General features: G+C 56.5%; 1 protein-coding gene across 4 annotated transcripts in view; it reads right to left on the bottom strand.

Annotated features, from left to right (window-relative positions):
- RHBDL3 (rhomboid like 3) overlaps positions 1 to 13,311 on the bottom strand; it is a gene marked incomplete at both ends in the record, with an annotated part of 42,636 nt that extends 29,325 nt beyond the window's left edge. For 2 of the 4 annotated variants that reach the window (XM_079726430.1, XM_079726431.1), the window contains 2 exons: positions 11,667 to 11,690; positions 13,201 to 13,311. In XM_079726430.1, the coding sequence (XP_079582556.1) occupies positions 11,667 to 11,690; positions 13,201 to 13,311 (135 nt within the window). The remainder of the gene's footprint in view (positions 1 to 11,666; positions 11,691 to 13,200) is intronic. The other 2 variants (XM_079726432.1, XM_079726433.1) reach the window with 1 other exon arrangement.
- Between the last annotated feature and the right edge of the window lie 2,491 nt (positions 13,312 to 15,802).

Below are 15,802 nucleotides of genomic sequence, written 5' to 3'. Positions count from 1 at the left end.
CCTCATACTGGCTGGGCTGACGTGGGGGATGAGAAGCAGCCCTGAGCCCTGGGAAGATGCGTCCCCTCCCTAACCCTCCCCTGGTGAGCAGGGCAGGGGGCAGTGGGCTGCGCAGGGCAGGGAGCCTCTGCTGCCCAGGCCAGGGGAGGGAGCCAATCCCCGCCCCGGGGGCCCATCCGCGGCTGGGGGGGGGCGTGGGGTGGAGGCACTGGGATCAGGCAAGGGCCCCTCCCTCGTTCCAGCTCCAGACAAAGGACCACCTGCTCCCCCGCTCTCCTTCCCCCTCCAGGGCTCCCTGCTGTCGTCCTAGTGACAGGGACTGCCCTGTGGCTCCTCCCCCTACCCCCCGCCAGGGCCTGCCAGGCCTGCCCCTAGCGCATTACAGGCTCCAGACCGCAGAGAAGGAGCTGGAAGCAGGCTGAGCCTCCCTTCTCTGCCAAAACTGTACCTTTCATGCCAGGGCCAGACAGCCCAGACCATGGTGGGGGGTCATCGCTACGCTAACAATGAGGCCTCAGGGATGAAGGAGGGGGCTGGGGGAGGGGGTGGGAGAGGGAGGGAGGGGCCAGCTGCCTGGGCTGCACAGATGTACACGGGACACCTTCCAACCACCACCCCGAACACCGGGGAAGATGAGGGCAAGAGCCCCAGCTGACAGGGGGCAGGGGCGGGGTGGGGGGCGGGTAGTGCAGAGAGCGGGAACGAGGGGGAGACAAAAAGAAACGCACAGAGAGGATTCGTGCAGAGGCGGAGAGAGGTGGGGACCGCCGCCCTGATGGAGCTTCTAAAGGAGGCAGCGAGCAGCAAGGCAAAATCCCAGTCTGGTCTCAGCCACTTACCAGTTTGTGTAATTTAGGGTAAACATCTCGAGCCATAACTGCCTCAGCCTCATTCATCAAGCAGGGGGGAGCGTGCCCTCGGGGTGCGGTGGGTTGAAGCAAACGCAGGGCTGTGCTCTCCAGGGCCCAGGGCCGCCGGGACTCAGCGTCCGGCTCCACTTGCCTCATTCGAAGCGGGGAGGGAGCAGCCCTGCCATGGAGGCTTGGCCGACCCTCCTGGACGCCATTTCCGCCTTTGGGCCTCCTCAAGGGCAGCTTTGGGGACAGGATCATACAAGCACCGTGGTTTGGAGCTCTGGGGGAAACAAACCCTACAAATGCAATTTCCTTGTCAATAATGTACTGAAGGCCCCAAAGCTCCCCGTCCTGGGTGCTCCATGACCCGGATTCACCCACTTTGGGTGGAGGGGGGGCTCTTGGAATGAGGTCTAGGCTGGGTGGGCTGGAGACAACCTGACCGGGGTTGGTCTGGGGGTGGCGGGGCAGTGGGAGGAATGGGGCGCCGCAGGCAGGGGCCCGGTGGAGAGCCAGGAGCATCCTTGCAGCTGCCTCCCCAGCGCTGTGCAGGGCAGTGTGTGTGTGTGTGTATGTGTGTGTGTGTGTGTGTGAAGGGGGAGGGCCGGGTGTGTGTGTGCGTGTGTGTGAAGGGGGAGCCACGTCCACATTCAGCCTGCATGGAGGCTGCTGACACAGAAGAGGAGGAAAACACAAAGTGATGAGTGACCCTCCCACAGCTCCCGCCCTCCTGCCTTGGCCTTGAAAAGAGCTTCGAGACTCCAGGGGCGCTTAATCCCACCAGCACCCAGCCCTCTGGCCCCTTAACCCTCTAGGTCGCCAGTTCTCCCCACCCCCGGCGCCCCACGCATGCTCTGCCATATATATATCCCATCTCCCACCCTGGGCCCCCTCCTGGCTCACTTCTGACCTTGGATGCAAAAAGGACCCACCGGATTCTCTCTGTACTGTTGCTACTGAGGGCTCTTCCCCTCCTCTGGGGCAAGGAGTTGGGGGAGAGTTCTGGAAGGAACCCCGGCCCCAGCTGCTGTGCCATCTTGGGCAGATCATTAACCACACTGCCTCACTTTCCCCATCCACCATGTAGTAGGAACTCTCCCTTCTTGGGGAGATGTAAGGTGGTCCGTCCCCAGCCCTGCATACCTAAGCATACTATACACAAACGGGGGCTGGGGAAAGAGCCATCCACAACCCACACAGCCCATGGGGGCAGCTGATCTTCATTTCTGCATCCTTGCTCGGTCAAAGGGCTGACGGGAAATTTGGAATCAGGATGAGGCAGCTCACATTTGGCAGGGGGAGGGGGGAGGTCTGTGCTGTAGGAAGGACCTGGTGACACTGGAAAGGACAGCAGGTCAGGGAATTATGAGTCATGACCCAGGAGAGCGGAAAGGAACCTCAGTGGTTTTCAAACTGCTCTGCAGACTTCTAGGGGCTGGGGGACTTCCGAAGCCCAGCGAGGCGGGGCGGGGGTTGCCAAGCGGCCCCATTCTGAGTTGTTTTCTGTGTTGGTCTTCTGCATACTACCTGGCTGAACAGCAACGACGGTGGCTGTGTATGCAGAATACCCGCCAGGTATCAGGCGCTACCTCATCGAAACCTCAGGTCACCCCCCCTATGTCCTGCTTTGTCTGAGACAGTCCTGGCTTCTTACACCTATTGTCTGAGCATGACTTTTTTTTTTTTTTTTTTTTTGGTTGTGCCTGCGCAGCTTGAGGGATCTTAGTTCCCTGACCAGGGATCAAACCCGTGCCCCCTGCAGTGGAAGCAGAGAGTCCTAACCACTGGACCGCCAGGGAAGTCCCTGGGCATGATTATTAACAGTGCCCCTTTCACCTTCAAAATCATCCCAATTTGGATAATAAATTATGTGGTCCCCCATTTACACCTCACAACAACCCTACAAGGTAGGTGCTATTTTACATGGGAGAAAAACGAGGCACCAAGAGAAGACTTGCCCAAGTTTGAAGAGCTGGTAATTGGTGCAGGTGGACTCACATCCAGGTGGATGGGCCCAGAGCTTGCCCTCTCCAATCATTAGGATGCTGTGGCTAAAAAGGGTTCGAGAGACCCCAGTTCAGTCCTCCCATTCGTTCATCTAACGAATACTTGCTAAGGATCGACTGACTACGTGTCTGGCATCACACTCGCTTTATGGGTGGGGAAACAGGTGCAGAGAGCAAAAGAAACTAGTTCAAGGTCACAGAGCAAGTTAGTGGTCAAGATGGAAATAGTTCAGGGTTCCTCCATAGTGGTTGGCTGGTCCAGCATTGCTCTTCCTTGTTTTTCTCTGTCCTGTTCTGTCATATGAAATATAACTGGCTCAGGGTTTCCCAGTGTGTGTTTTGGGGAACACCAGGCCCAAGACGGTGCATGAAATAAGGGTGCTGTGGTTCCAGAAGTTTGGGAAACCCTTTTGGAAGGGCGTGATGTATAAAACCATATTATAGGTTCTTCAAGATCTTACAGTGGAGAATCCTGTCTGATTTTGTTCAGCCCAGCATTTCCCAAACTTACTGGGTCTTTGATCATAGTATTTTTTTCACAGTAACACTCCATGGGACACAATCTGGGGAAAATGCATGAATCCATAGTAGAGTTACTTTTCCCTTTTGTGAAACCAGGCTCCTTTGTCAGTGGTTCTGAACCAGCCTTTCGCCTCCATCTCATGAATGGCAAAGGGCCTCGAGGCAGCTGACACTCTGTCCGGAGTCCTCCAGCCAAGTTAGAAGCCTGCCGGATCCAGGCCCCAGCCAGAGGGTTGAGGAGGGTGCCAGGCCCCGGGAGTGGCCGAGGAGGAAGTGACTGGCCTAATGGGCTGAGCTGAGCTTCCAGGGAACCAGGCCCGCAGGGTCTGGGATCTGCCTGCTCAGCACCCAGGACAGCAGCGCCACTTCTCCCCTCCCTGCTGCAGGCCCAGGAGCCGGGCCAAGGCTTCAGAATCCACCCAGCAGCAGCAAAGCAGAAGAGAAAGAAAGGAACACGTCTATTTTCTCTTATGTTATGTGTGATCTGCACCAACTCATTTCCAGGACAATTACATGTCTGGTCTCTTCTCTCTCCCAGGGGGACCTCTCCCTCTCCTTCATCTCGAGAGGTCCATGTCCTCAGTGAGGGGTGTGGGAGCCCAGAGGTAGCACCTGGGGAGCCATCCTTGTGCAGACCTCTCACGCCTGGAAGGTCGGGACCTGGAGTCTAAGGAAGCCTTCCATCTCAGGCCCCACTGTCCCCTCTCTGTCCACTGAGACATAATAAGCCCTGGCAAAGGACCACATGGTGTGCGTGCTGGGGCAGAGGAGGGTGCAGGCAACTGCCCCTCCCCACTTAGGGGGTTACCATGGCTCATCTGCTGGCTCCCTGCATCATCACCCGGCTCCTGAGCAGAGCGGAATTAATGAGGCTGCCCAGGGGTTTCCAGCTCAACAGAGCTGTCCCCATCCAACAGCCAGAGCCCACCAGGGAACTCAGGCCCATTCAGGGATATTTACAGCCCCATAAATTAGGCCCAGGCCTGCAGCTGCTGAGGTCAGGAGGCGAGGTTAGGGGAGTAGCAGCTTTCTCTAGCGCGTCTGCCTTGCAAATGAAGATGTTAATTCACCCCACAGAGAAAACCACCTCACACCATCCCCTGACTTTCCCCCCAGACGTGAAATACTCATTGGCACAAATATTTGATTGCTCTTATTCTCACATCAACCCTAGAGTATAAGTGTGATTAGTCCCATTTAACAGATATGGAAACTGAGGCACACAGAGACAAACGACTTGCCCAGAGGCATTTCAGTGAGTAGAACAGGCTACCATCGGGCCTGCTTTCAGCTGAAGCTAGGAGAGGATTTACAAAGACCTCAAGCCTCCCTGGGAAGAAGAGAGACCAGTTCCTAAAAGCCAGGTGCTGACCCCTCCTGCTCTCCAGTCTCCCCACATGGAGGCACGAGGGGCTCTGGTGCTCCCCTGGGATTGGGCCAGGCATCTGACAGCTGGGGAAGCTTCAGCAATTCGAAGATTCCCAGTTACATTATTTCTGTTCTTCCAGCTGCCACCCCAGGGGTCCGGGGGAGGGAGCTCATCCCTCTCAAGGGGCTTCTCCCAGAAGCTCCAAGTCAGGCTCCTGAACATCCCCCCCATAAGTCAAAGAGCTGAACGCCAGGATCTGAGGTTGGCAGGCTGATTAGGAAGCTAGAACACCCTTCCCTCAGCAGAGAAGCGGAGGACATCCTGGCCTGAATCCAGGCTGAGCCGCTGGACAATTGGCAAATTTCCAGAAAACTACCCAGCTCTCTCTCTCTCTCAGTACCTGGGCCGTGAGGAGAAGAGCTCTCAGACTTTCCCCGGAAGGCAGAACGCTGGGGTCCAGTGGGGGCCGCCTCTTTCCTCCAGGCCCTGCCCATCTCCACCCTGAGAGAGAGCCTCTTGGAAGACCCTGCTGCTCCCACTTCACACCACAGAAGGCCTTGGAGGCACACAGACTCTGAGGGGGCAGCTGGGGGCTGTGACTCAGAGGCAGGCCCCTTGGGTCCCAGGAGCAGACATAACACCTGTGCTGCCTCGCCCAGGTCCAACCGTCAAGGATACCTGGGGACTGAAGCCGAGTCACAGCCATAAAGGCAGGAGTCCCAGGGGAGCTGCGGGCAGGGAGAGGTGGGAGCGGGTTCGAGCAGGGAGGGGTCTTAATCTGCCCCATCCCACCCCCTTCAGCCTAAATTCATTTCCTCCTGCTGCTTCTCCTGAAAGCCACCAAGGGATCCCTCTGGTTCCCCAGAAAAGAGAGATCCAGGGAGAAGGAGGGGAGTGGGTTGTCCACAACTCGAGATACACATCAGCTCACTTCCATAAGAGAGCACAGCGCCCTGGGCCCAGTCTCACAGTCGACCACCAGGAATTGCCAAATCTGAACACTGGGCAGAGCAGGCCCGCCCTGGGGTCTGGCCACGTGGTGCCCGATGCCTCGTTCTCGTCCTCACCCTCTGTCACGCAGGCAGCCAGTGAGCGGAGGGAAAATGCTTGGGCGTCCACGTTCCCCCAGGCAGCCTCTATCCAAACACTTCTCTCCTTTCTTTGGAAAGTTCAGGGGGAACGTGGTTTTCCAGCTCCTGCCCTGAAGGAGTCAGCTTGATATGGTGGAAGGAACCCCAGACTGGGGATCTGGACACTTTGATTCAAGACCTAGAACTATTATGTGCCAGAGGTTATTTTGAAAACGGTGTTAATTTCTTTAAATTCCAGTAACGCGGTAACCACCACCATATTTATCAGGGGCTCACCACACACCGTGCCACGTGCTATACACACACCCTCTCATCAGGCCTCACCACAGCCCTGAGGGCAGGCAGCTTACTGATGAGAAAACCAAGGCTTGGAGAGGTTACCCGGCTTGCCCCTTGTCACACAGCGAGGAGGAGAACTGGGACCCAAGGCAGACTCCGTGTCCTCACCCCTGCCTGAGTCACTCAGGGCGCCAAGGAAGCAGACGGAAGCCTGCGAGGCCCGGGGGCAGGAACACCGGTCAGAGAGAGAAAGAAAGTAGAGCCGGACTCTAGTTCCAGCTCTGACATTACTGCACCAAGTGACCTCAGAAGGCCTCGGACCTCTGTTTCCTCATCTGCAAAATGAGCAGATCGGACAAGATGCTTCCACCGACCTTCTAATAATCCACAGTCCTTGAGGTGGCAGCAGCCCCAGAAGGGCTGACACAGGCGAGGTGGCCACACAGTCAGGGCCTGCCCCTGGAGCAGACATTAGAACCCAAGACAACATGTGCAGGGATGTAGCTGGACTTGTTCGCTCCAGCATGTGCGTGCCTGTTCCGTGTCAGGCAGGCAGGAAGGCAGCAAACAACCTCAGCTCCCGTGGCCCCGTTGCTCAACCGCTATCAAATGCATTTCTGGGAGTGGTCAGGGATAAAAGGGTTAATTCAGCATGACTGCTGGGGTCACTGGGCCAGGAGCAGGGTAGGGAAGCTGGCTTTGCGGTGGAGGGACGTCCACAGACTCTAGGGGCCTGGACGCCACCTGATAAGGGGTTGGAGATGCAGAGCCTGAGTAAGGGAATCCCTCTCTGCTGGTTCATCCTGCGTCCTGGGGGCTGACTCTGGGGCAGGTGCTTTCTGTGCGGCTCTTCACTAATCCATGCAGCAGTCTCAACTGAACCTCTTTCCAGCTCCCAGAACCCTCTTAAGCCAGGCTGCAGGGTTGTAAATGAGGCAGGCTTCAGGGTCAGGCTAAGGGAAGACCCTCAGGCTGGAGGCAAGGGGGCTGGACAGGGGAGACACTTGGGGAAAGCAAGGAGAAAAATCCTCCGGGCGCAGAAGTGGCTCTCTCTGCAGGAGCCGGGATTGGGAAGGAGCTGGTTTAGAGGCAGCGGCCTTCCCTATAGGGGCCTGGATCTCAGAAGCAGCCCTGTGCTTCTTCCAGCAAATTCTGGTTCCTGGTCAAAAGACAGTTGTCAAACGTCCACTGGGGATTAAGACTCTGCGCTTGCACTGCAGGAGGCAAAGGTTCGATCCCTGGTCGGGGAACTAAGGTCCCACATGCCACTCGGCATGGCCAAAAAAAAAGTCCACTGGGTATCAGACATCACTAAGACAGTTTCCACTTCCATTTAACTCCCACAGTCATCCCTGGAGTTAAAGATGATCCCCCCCATTTTAGAGATGAAGAAATTGAGGCTCAGAGAGCTAATGTCGCTTGACCCCAATCACAAAGTCAGTAAGGCTTGAACCCAGGACTCTCTGACCCCACTTTCAGGGTTCTCCCCAGCAGCCCACGCAAGCAGCTCCGTGTTGTGTTCGTAGCATGTTTATAATTTTGGAGGGATAGTCAAGACTTGTCTGCTTCCCTTCTGGGAGATAAGCAAAGTTAGGGTCCCTTCTTGGAGTCTGGAAAATGCATGCTCCTAGTGGGAAGGGAAAAAGGGAGACAGGATCAAGTTCCTTTCAATTCTCCCTTTTCCCTCCTGCTTGTTTGAGCTTGTAAAGCAATTGTGCTCTGTTGACTTAACAGAACACTCTGCTCCAAACCCTTTTGCTCATTAAACATTTGGAGATCTTGAAGGCATTTGTAAGGGTGAACCTGGAAATGGTTTTCCAGCCCTGGAAGGCTTTTGTGGGTTAACGGGCTCCAGTCCCGTATCTGCCATGGACCTGCTATTTGACCTTGGGTCCTTGAGGGCACCTCCCTGGAGTTCAGGAAGGGACTGGGAGTGAAACTATCAGAGCATAACCTGAAAAAGAGGATCTTGTAGGAAACCTGTGGGAGTGATAACTAAAGGGTACATTACCTGGGCACAATTGTAAATATCAGGGGAATAGATCGGAAATCAAAAATAAACCTCACCACATATAAAAATTTACCAAATGATACAATTTCTCAATATATAAAGGAAGGCTTTCTTGGGACTTCCCTGGTGGTCCAGTGGTTGAGACGCTGTGCCCTCACTGCAGGGGGCATGCGTTCAATCCCTGGTCGGGGAACTAAGATCCTGCATGCCTCGTGGAGCAGCCAAAAAGAAAAAAAAAATTTTAACTAAGTAAATAAGTAAGTAAATAAATAAATGAAGCCTTTCTTAATAAGTGATGCTGGTGTAACTGGATAGGAATAGGATCTGGATGGAGTAAAGAGTTAGACAATTTTTTTTTTTTAAATCAGAGAAAAAACAGTAGGAAACAGAAGCACATATTTATGCGATCTGAAGAGGGAAGGAAAGTGTCTCAGCTCCAAAGCAACATAAGGAATCATGAAGGAAAGGCCCAACAGATTCAACTGTAGAAAAATAAGACATTTTTACCATGATATTACACTATAATGACGGGTTAATATTTATGGTAACTTTAAAATCTAGTATTTAGGAAAACCACCCAAGGATATGAAAAGACAATTTCCTTAAGGAGAAGTTCAAACAGGGAACAAACACCTGGAACATCTGGGGGTCAACGTGATGATCTTCAGGGTTCCTGTCTGTTGTAATTTCTGGGACCTGTGAGGAAACACTGGGGAGGGGGTGAGGTTGGGTGGCGTGTTACACCCCTGCTTGAGCAGACCAGACAAATGTCCAGGATGCCGGGGGTGGGCGGCCAGGTAAACTTCCAAGGGACTGGGGTCACCTGTTTTCTGCACCTCCAACTCCCCAAAAGGCATTCTGGCCATTGAGTTGAGGGGTGGCCACAGAGGACCAAAAGGCCAAGGTCATGGCTTCCAGCCCTTGGATCCAATTAGGGTCATGTTGGGTCAAAGCTACTCTACATGCTGAAGAACCAGACAACACAGAGGCACTGGTCTAATTCCATTCCTAACACCTGGAAAAAGGTCCCAGCTGATCCTGGTTTGAAACCAGGTGGCCGCTGGCATCCCCTTGACCCAGGATGGGAAGGAGGACCGCCTGGGGCCAGTTTCCCAAACCAGTGACCTCGGGAAGGTGAATTCCAGGGCCACATTAGTTTACAGGGATTCTGACGGATGTCATGTGAATCCTACCCCATTCAGCAGAGTTTGACCCATCAGGGCTATTTCTGTGAGAAATTGTGGGAAGGCTGCCGGCAACCACCAGCCAAATATTCTTTCCTGAGTGCACCAAGTTCACCATCACCAAATCCTTCCTTTAAGTAGGCCCAGAGGAAGAGTCAGAGAGGATAAGACCCTTCAGCTTTCCAAATAACCCGGCATCCTTCTGAAGTTGTACATCCATTTATGAAGCTTCACACCGGCTTTGCATTCAGCCCTATCAGTGGAATGGTCCAGGGGGGCTGCACAAAGGAGGGGGAACAGACGCAGAGGGACTGGATATCTGCCAGAGGTCAGGCCCCCGCTCAGGAGCAGTTCTTCTCAAACACAAAGCACCCACAGGAAGGAAAACAACAGAAACAGGCTGCTAAAGCCGCCTGAGGGCTGGGGAGTGGACCTAAGGCAGAACTTATCATGAGAGAAAAAACTGTCCAGAGTAAGTTTTGGGAGTTTCTTTCTGAGAATTAATTTTGTCTGTCCAGAATGGTTTCTGAGTGGGCCTTCCCAGAAGCAGGTGGATGCTCTTTGTGACACCCAGGATCTCCCTACAGTGGGAGAAATGGGATTTCATAGACCACGTGCTGATATTAGGTGCTATACATTCTCTCTGCTCCCTCAAGCTCCAGATTCTTTCCCCTCAAAGTTTTCCTCCATTCGCCCAAATAGTTCGTCTTACAATGTAAACACACGCAGGGATTGGCAAAGGAAATTAATCAAAATGAGAAAGACACAGACAGAGGGGAAAAAAAGAATGATACACTTTGTTCTAGGTTTCGATTCTAAATCTGGCAGGAGGTGTGAAGGGCTGGCAGCTTGCTGGTCGTGGCATCTGTGGCAGCAGGCAGCTCCCTCCTGCCTCAGGGCGTCAGGCCAGAAGCTGCTGTACTCTTAAGAGCCGGAGGGAGAGATGGTGTACCCCAGAGGGACAGGAGAGGCAGGATGCTCCCCAAACCACAGCCAGGCCTTGTGTTAAGGTGGATGACAGCCCCCAATCCCCACCCCAGGCCCACCATGCCTTTCAAGCGGAATTCCGTGTTGTCAGTCCCACTTGGCCATCTGCATTGAGCTGACTCCTCAAACTGAACTGGTCTGAAACCAAAGTTGTCAATTTTACAAACCCCCCTGCCCCCAGCCTGACTTTTCCTTCTCCTCCTGGGGGCAGGACCTCAAAGTTATCCATGTGGTTCACCTCAGCTATTTGGGTCTAATAAGATCTTCCAATTCTCCCATCACCAGGTCCCTCTTCCTTTCCACTCCCACTCACTGTCATCTTCCAAGTCAAGGTGCTTGTCTCCATTCATGGCAGCAGGCTCCGGGCCAGTTCCTCTCATCCCTGCAACCCATCTCACCTCTACCCCACTCTCACACAGTATCTTCCCAAAGCACTGCCTGGATCTGGTAACAAACTCGTCAAAAAAGCTTTCAAAGGCTTCCCCTGCCTCCAACAGGTCTGGTCCGTGCTACTTTTTCAGCTTTATCTACCTCTCCAACGCAACGCGTTCCCTCTGGCCCAACCAGACTGGTCTCTTAAAGTCACACACACTTCACGGTATAGTCATTTTCACCCCAGGACCACAATGCTCACTATTCCCCACACCGGGACAGCTCTTGCCACCTCTCCTTCTGCATCGTGAAACGGAGAGGGAGAAGGAAACACATGACAACAGCACGCAACAGGAGTACCAAGCAAAGAAGAGAACCATTTCCCTGCTGAAGGTCAAATGTCCGTCTCCCGGTTCCAAAGCCAATGCGTGGCACTTCCAACTCCATCCACCACGCCTAGGCTCTAAGCATTGCGAACAATCACATACAAGTTTCCAGCTAGGACTCCCCCATCCCTGCAGCAAAATTAGAGTCAGCTTTCAGAAGTGCTCATATCGAGTCGCCCTTCAAGGATGGCAGAGATTTGACTCCAGTGGCTCTCTGACGGCGGAGGGGGAAGAGGAAAGGGGACGTTAACCTACGCCCTCCCCCCTCCTCCCCATCCCCAAAGGTGATCCCCTGGCATACAGAGAACGTCCCAGGCTTTCAATACATATTGTCCAGTGTCTCCCTGGTATAAAGCCGGTCCCGGTGAAGTGGCGTTGGGAGGAGGAGGGAGGGAGGGAGGGAGGGAGGGATCTCTCAGGGGAGCCCGCCCCCCCCCGCCCGAAACCTGGAGAGCAGGACCGTTCATTTCCAGAGCTGCGTTAAGCCACGCCCCCACGTCACCGTCTCAGGAGTGCAAAGCTGGGGAAGCCCACGCAAGCAGGGAGACTGCGGGGAGGGCTGGAAGGAAGCGGGGTGGGGGGAGAGGATTTAACTGCTCACATACCTGATCAAACAGGACTTTCCAGTGCTGGTAGAGAGGGAGGCCATGCAGGAGAGGAGGAAGAAGAGAGAAAGAAAGAAACACACTTATCACCAAGGCCTCTGTAGCCTCCCAGCTGCTGCCCAGACTCAGGGACCCGCGCGGACAAGAGATCAGGAAAACCTGGGAGAAGCTTCCCAAACGAGTCTACACATAGCAAAGGTGGGAGAACTCAGGTTGGGGAGAGACAGCGTCCCTCATTCTGGGACAGGCAGGAGGAGGGATCAGCAGAACAAGGGTGATCCTCAACAATTGCTAAATCAAGTCGTCCAATTCCGTCCGAGGGCCTCTAATAACTTCTGCTGGCTAAAGCTTAGCTCCGTGGGAATGCACGCCCAGGTGCAATTCCTGCAATTCCATCAGACCTGCTGCAACGGTCTCCACCTGCTGGGGGCCAATGACCCCTGTCAGGAAAATCCACCCCTGCATAAGCATGAACATTTTGCCTGTAGTTTGGGAGGAGGGCGTTTCCGCCTGAACTGAAGCCCACCCCCGGCCTCTTTCCAGACTGAGTCTAAGTGATGAGCACATGAGAGTCTGCCAGAGTGTTGGGGCCAGAAGCAAGTGAGGGGGTTAAGCACAAGAGTTACAGGGGATACAACCCAATTTAGACTTTCCGGCTGAGGTCTGGTAGGTTGAGGGCCTGGCTTCACTTCCCTGTCCCCACCCTGAGAGGGAACGGGCAGGACGTCTGCCCAATTTTTCACGTCTGTTAGCAGGTGAGCCTCGGGAGGGAGAAGCTTAAGAAACTCCAGTTCCCAGGACTCCCCAGTGCCGGCTCTGCCCACAGCTCCCAGGACCGGAGGGAGGGAGACACAGGCAGCAGATGGCAGGGAAGCCCTCTAGGGCAGCCCCTCCCTATCCTCGCCCAGGGGACCGTCGCTGGCACCGACGCGGTCTGGGGCTCCTAAGCCCCCCTCTGGGAGCAAAAGCGCTCCCAGCACTCCTTCTCCCCCTCCTCCGGCCGGGCTCAGGGACAGGGGCCAGCTTGAATTTCAATCATTGTCGCGACAGGGCAGGTGCCGGGCGGGAGCTAATCCGGGAGCGGAAAAGGGGGTCGCCAGACCGGTCTGCGCCGCCGGGTTCCGGGGACTCTGCGGCGCCCGCTCCTTCCCCGGACTCGGAGAGCCCGCAGGTCGCGAGTGGGAGGGGAGGGGAGCCAAGCCACTGCTGTGACGCGGCCGCCTCTGCGGGAAAACGCCGTGTCCCAGGCACTGCACCAGCCGCGAGGAGGGGTCTCCGGCGGCCGACGGGTCCCCAGCACGGCGGTGGGCGCTGCGTTCCGAAGGGAAGCCCGGGGAGCCCAAGCGGGGGGTGGCGAGCGCGTTTCGGGGAGCCCGGTCCCTCCGCCCTCTCTCGCCCGTGGGGACCCGGCCAATCCGGGGCTCTCCCGCGTCACCCTGAAACCTCCCAGTTGCCCCGCGGGGGGCGAGTCGGGGGCAGCTCTCCCCCTGGAGCCCCCCAGAAAGTTTGCCCGGGCGGGGGAGAGGGCACTCACGTCCTCCGGCGCCGCCGGCGGCCGCTCCTCGGCCTCGGGTTCCAGCTCCTCGATGCGCTCCGCCTCGGCGCAGGCGGCCACTGCGGGGCCCGGGCTGGGGTGCTCGCCCATGCCGAGGCGGCGTCCGGGGCCGGGCGCGGCTGCGGGGCTCGTCCCGGGGCGCCAGGCTAACTTTGCGCCGCGGCGGCCGCGCCGCTCGGAGCTCTCAGTGCGCGCCGCGCCGCCTCCGCGCCCGCCCCCATGGTCCCAGCCCCCGCGCCGCCGTCTTGCGACCACGGGACGCCCGGCCCTCCGCCGCAAACTTCTCGGCTCCCGCGGCCCCGCCGGCCTCCGCCTCCGCCCCGGCCCCAACGCCCGGCTCCGAGGCGAGGGCGCCCTTGGGCCGGCCCCGGCCTCCCGGCTCCCCGCGCTGCCTTCCCGCTCCCCGCTCCGCACCCGAGTCTCCTCCTCCCCGCGGACTCTTCGGGGGCGGTGCGCAGGCGGGGGCGGGGCTGCTCCCGGGACCGCCGCCCCTTACCCCCCCACCCCGGGCGCCACCACCCGGGCCAAATCGGTCAGAGCGCCGCGGCCCAGGGAGGAGGAGGGCCGCGGCGGGCTTGGCGGGGAAGTGGCTGCACGGTCCCGGGCGGGGATGACCCCATCCCCACCTGCCTCCACCCCGGGTTCAGGTCTGTCTCTCAGGACTGGGTCGGGGGTGGGGGTGCAGCGTCTACTTGCCGGGACCCACCGGGTTAAAGATGACTTGGAGGCAGCAGACGCGTGACGGTGGCAGGGGCGAGGTTTTCACTAAGTTGGCAATGTCGGAGTTAACCGGGAGTGAATTGGGGGCCGGAGGCTGGGAAGACAGGATGCCCTGACCACCCTTCCATCTTTCTTCACTTCGGTCTCGGATCCTGGGAGGTCCAGGCAGGCTCAGTAGTTTAGGGATGAGAGAAGTCAGGGGAGTCCCGGACCCCAGACCCTAAATCTTTCCCTCCCCACACCCCAGAGCTGTGTGACAGTGCCCTGGCTTCACGGGACCAGGTTGACAAAGGTAAGACCAGGGAAGTGCCCCAACTGGGAGAGGGAGGTAAAGCAACTACAGCAAGTAGGAATCAAGTTAGACCAGAGGAACGGGGGTTCTAAAGAAAACAATTGGTGCCGTTTCCTTGCAGGAAAGACCTCCCAGGAGAGACTGTCTCCCTTAAGCAGAGGCCGTGCCTGTAAATGGTGCCAGTGGCCGGCTGGGACAGGGGCCCGGCTCTCCCAGGGGGCTCAGGGATTCACTTCTGGTGATGTCCCACAGTCAGTCCCCAGCCCACACCTCCTTCCACCCCTCTTACCACCACCCACTCCCCCAGCAGCCTTTGCTCCTCTCCCTCTCAGAAACTGACGCTCTTCTCCAGTCGTGAAAGTTGCAATTAATGCTCTCATCTTCCTAAAGCAAACACATAACCCCAGGATCCAACCTGTGACCATCTCACCTGACAATGCCTGCTCCCCCTAAACACAGAGAAGGAAATTAACTCCGTTCTAATTAGGTGAGTTTGCTACAGACACCAATTTTCATCTCGGTTTCAGAAAGTGTGATCATTCCAACTATTTTTGTTTCTCACCACCCTCCCCCCAACCCTACTCTACTAAGTCAAGATCCTGCCAAGATTTCCTTGTAAATAAAACTGCATAGGGTGTGATTTTGAAAACAGCCTTCAGGGGACAGAAGAGAGGCCGACACACTTCTTCGTGGAAAGCCCAGAAGGACAAGGGGTGGCTGGGGGCCCTGAGGTCAGTGTCACCCACCCTGCGGATGCTGGATGTGTTACACTTAGATCTTTGGGGCTGGAGAAGTGGGCCAGGAAGTGGGCGGTTCCAGGGGAGGGGGGAGGAGAAGAGCTCAGAGAGGGCTTGGTCTCTGTGAGATGCCCAGCAGCCCTGGGCAGTGTTCTGACCCCAGCTGCCCTTTGGATTCTGCCTTTTCTCCAGCCCAGGAACAGCTCTTATCAACCTATCCAACTCTTTCATCTTCTCCAGTGGAAGGGACCTCAGCAGGCTCAGTTCAGTTCCCTGAACACTTTTTTTTTTTTTTTTTTTTTGCGCTACGCGGGCCTCTCACTGTTGTGGCCTCTCCCGTTGCGGAGCACAGACTCCGGACACACAGGCTCAGCGGCCATGGCTCACGGGCCTAGCCGCTCCGCGGCATGTGGGATCTTCCCGGACCGGGGCACGAACCCGTGTCCCCTGTATCGGCAGGCGGACTCTCAACCACTGCGCCACCAGGGAAGCCCCTCCCTGAGCACTTCTTGAGCTCCTACTAAGTGCCAGTGACAGAACTTTGGGAAGGGAGAGGTGGATAGCATCCAGACAGTGACCTTCGGAAACTGTTTAATTGGGGGTGACAGCCAGGGAAGTCCAGGGGGGACAGAAACCCAAAGGAGGGGGGGTTCCTGTGGGTCCAAGAGGGCTTCCCAAAGGATATGCCCCAGAACCAGGCAAAGTGGGACATTCCAGGCAGAGGGAACAGCATGGGCAGAGGCTGGGCTTGGGAAGCAGTATGGTTTGGGAGGGGAACTACAAGCAATTTGGCAAGGCTGGAAATGAGAGCAAGGTGCTCAATGTAAAGAAC

Source organism: Hyperoodon ampullatus (assembly GCF_949752795.1).
Source record: "Hyperoodon ampullatus genome assembly, chromosome: 19".
Classification (NCBI taxonomy): Eukaryota; Metazoa; Chordata; class Mammalia; order Artiodactyla; family Ziphiidae; genus Hyperoodon; species Hyperoodon ampullatus.
The sequence above is the reverse complement of the archived record's forward strand: the minus strand, read 5'-3'. Positions and strand labels throughout refer to the sequence as shown.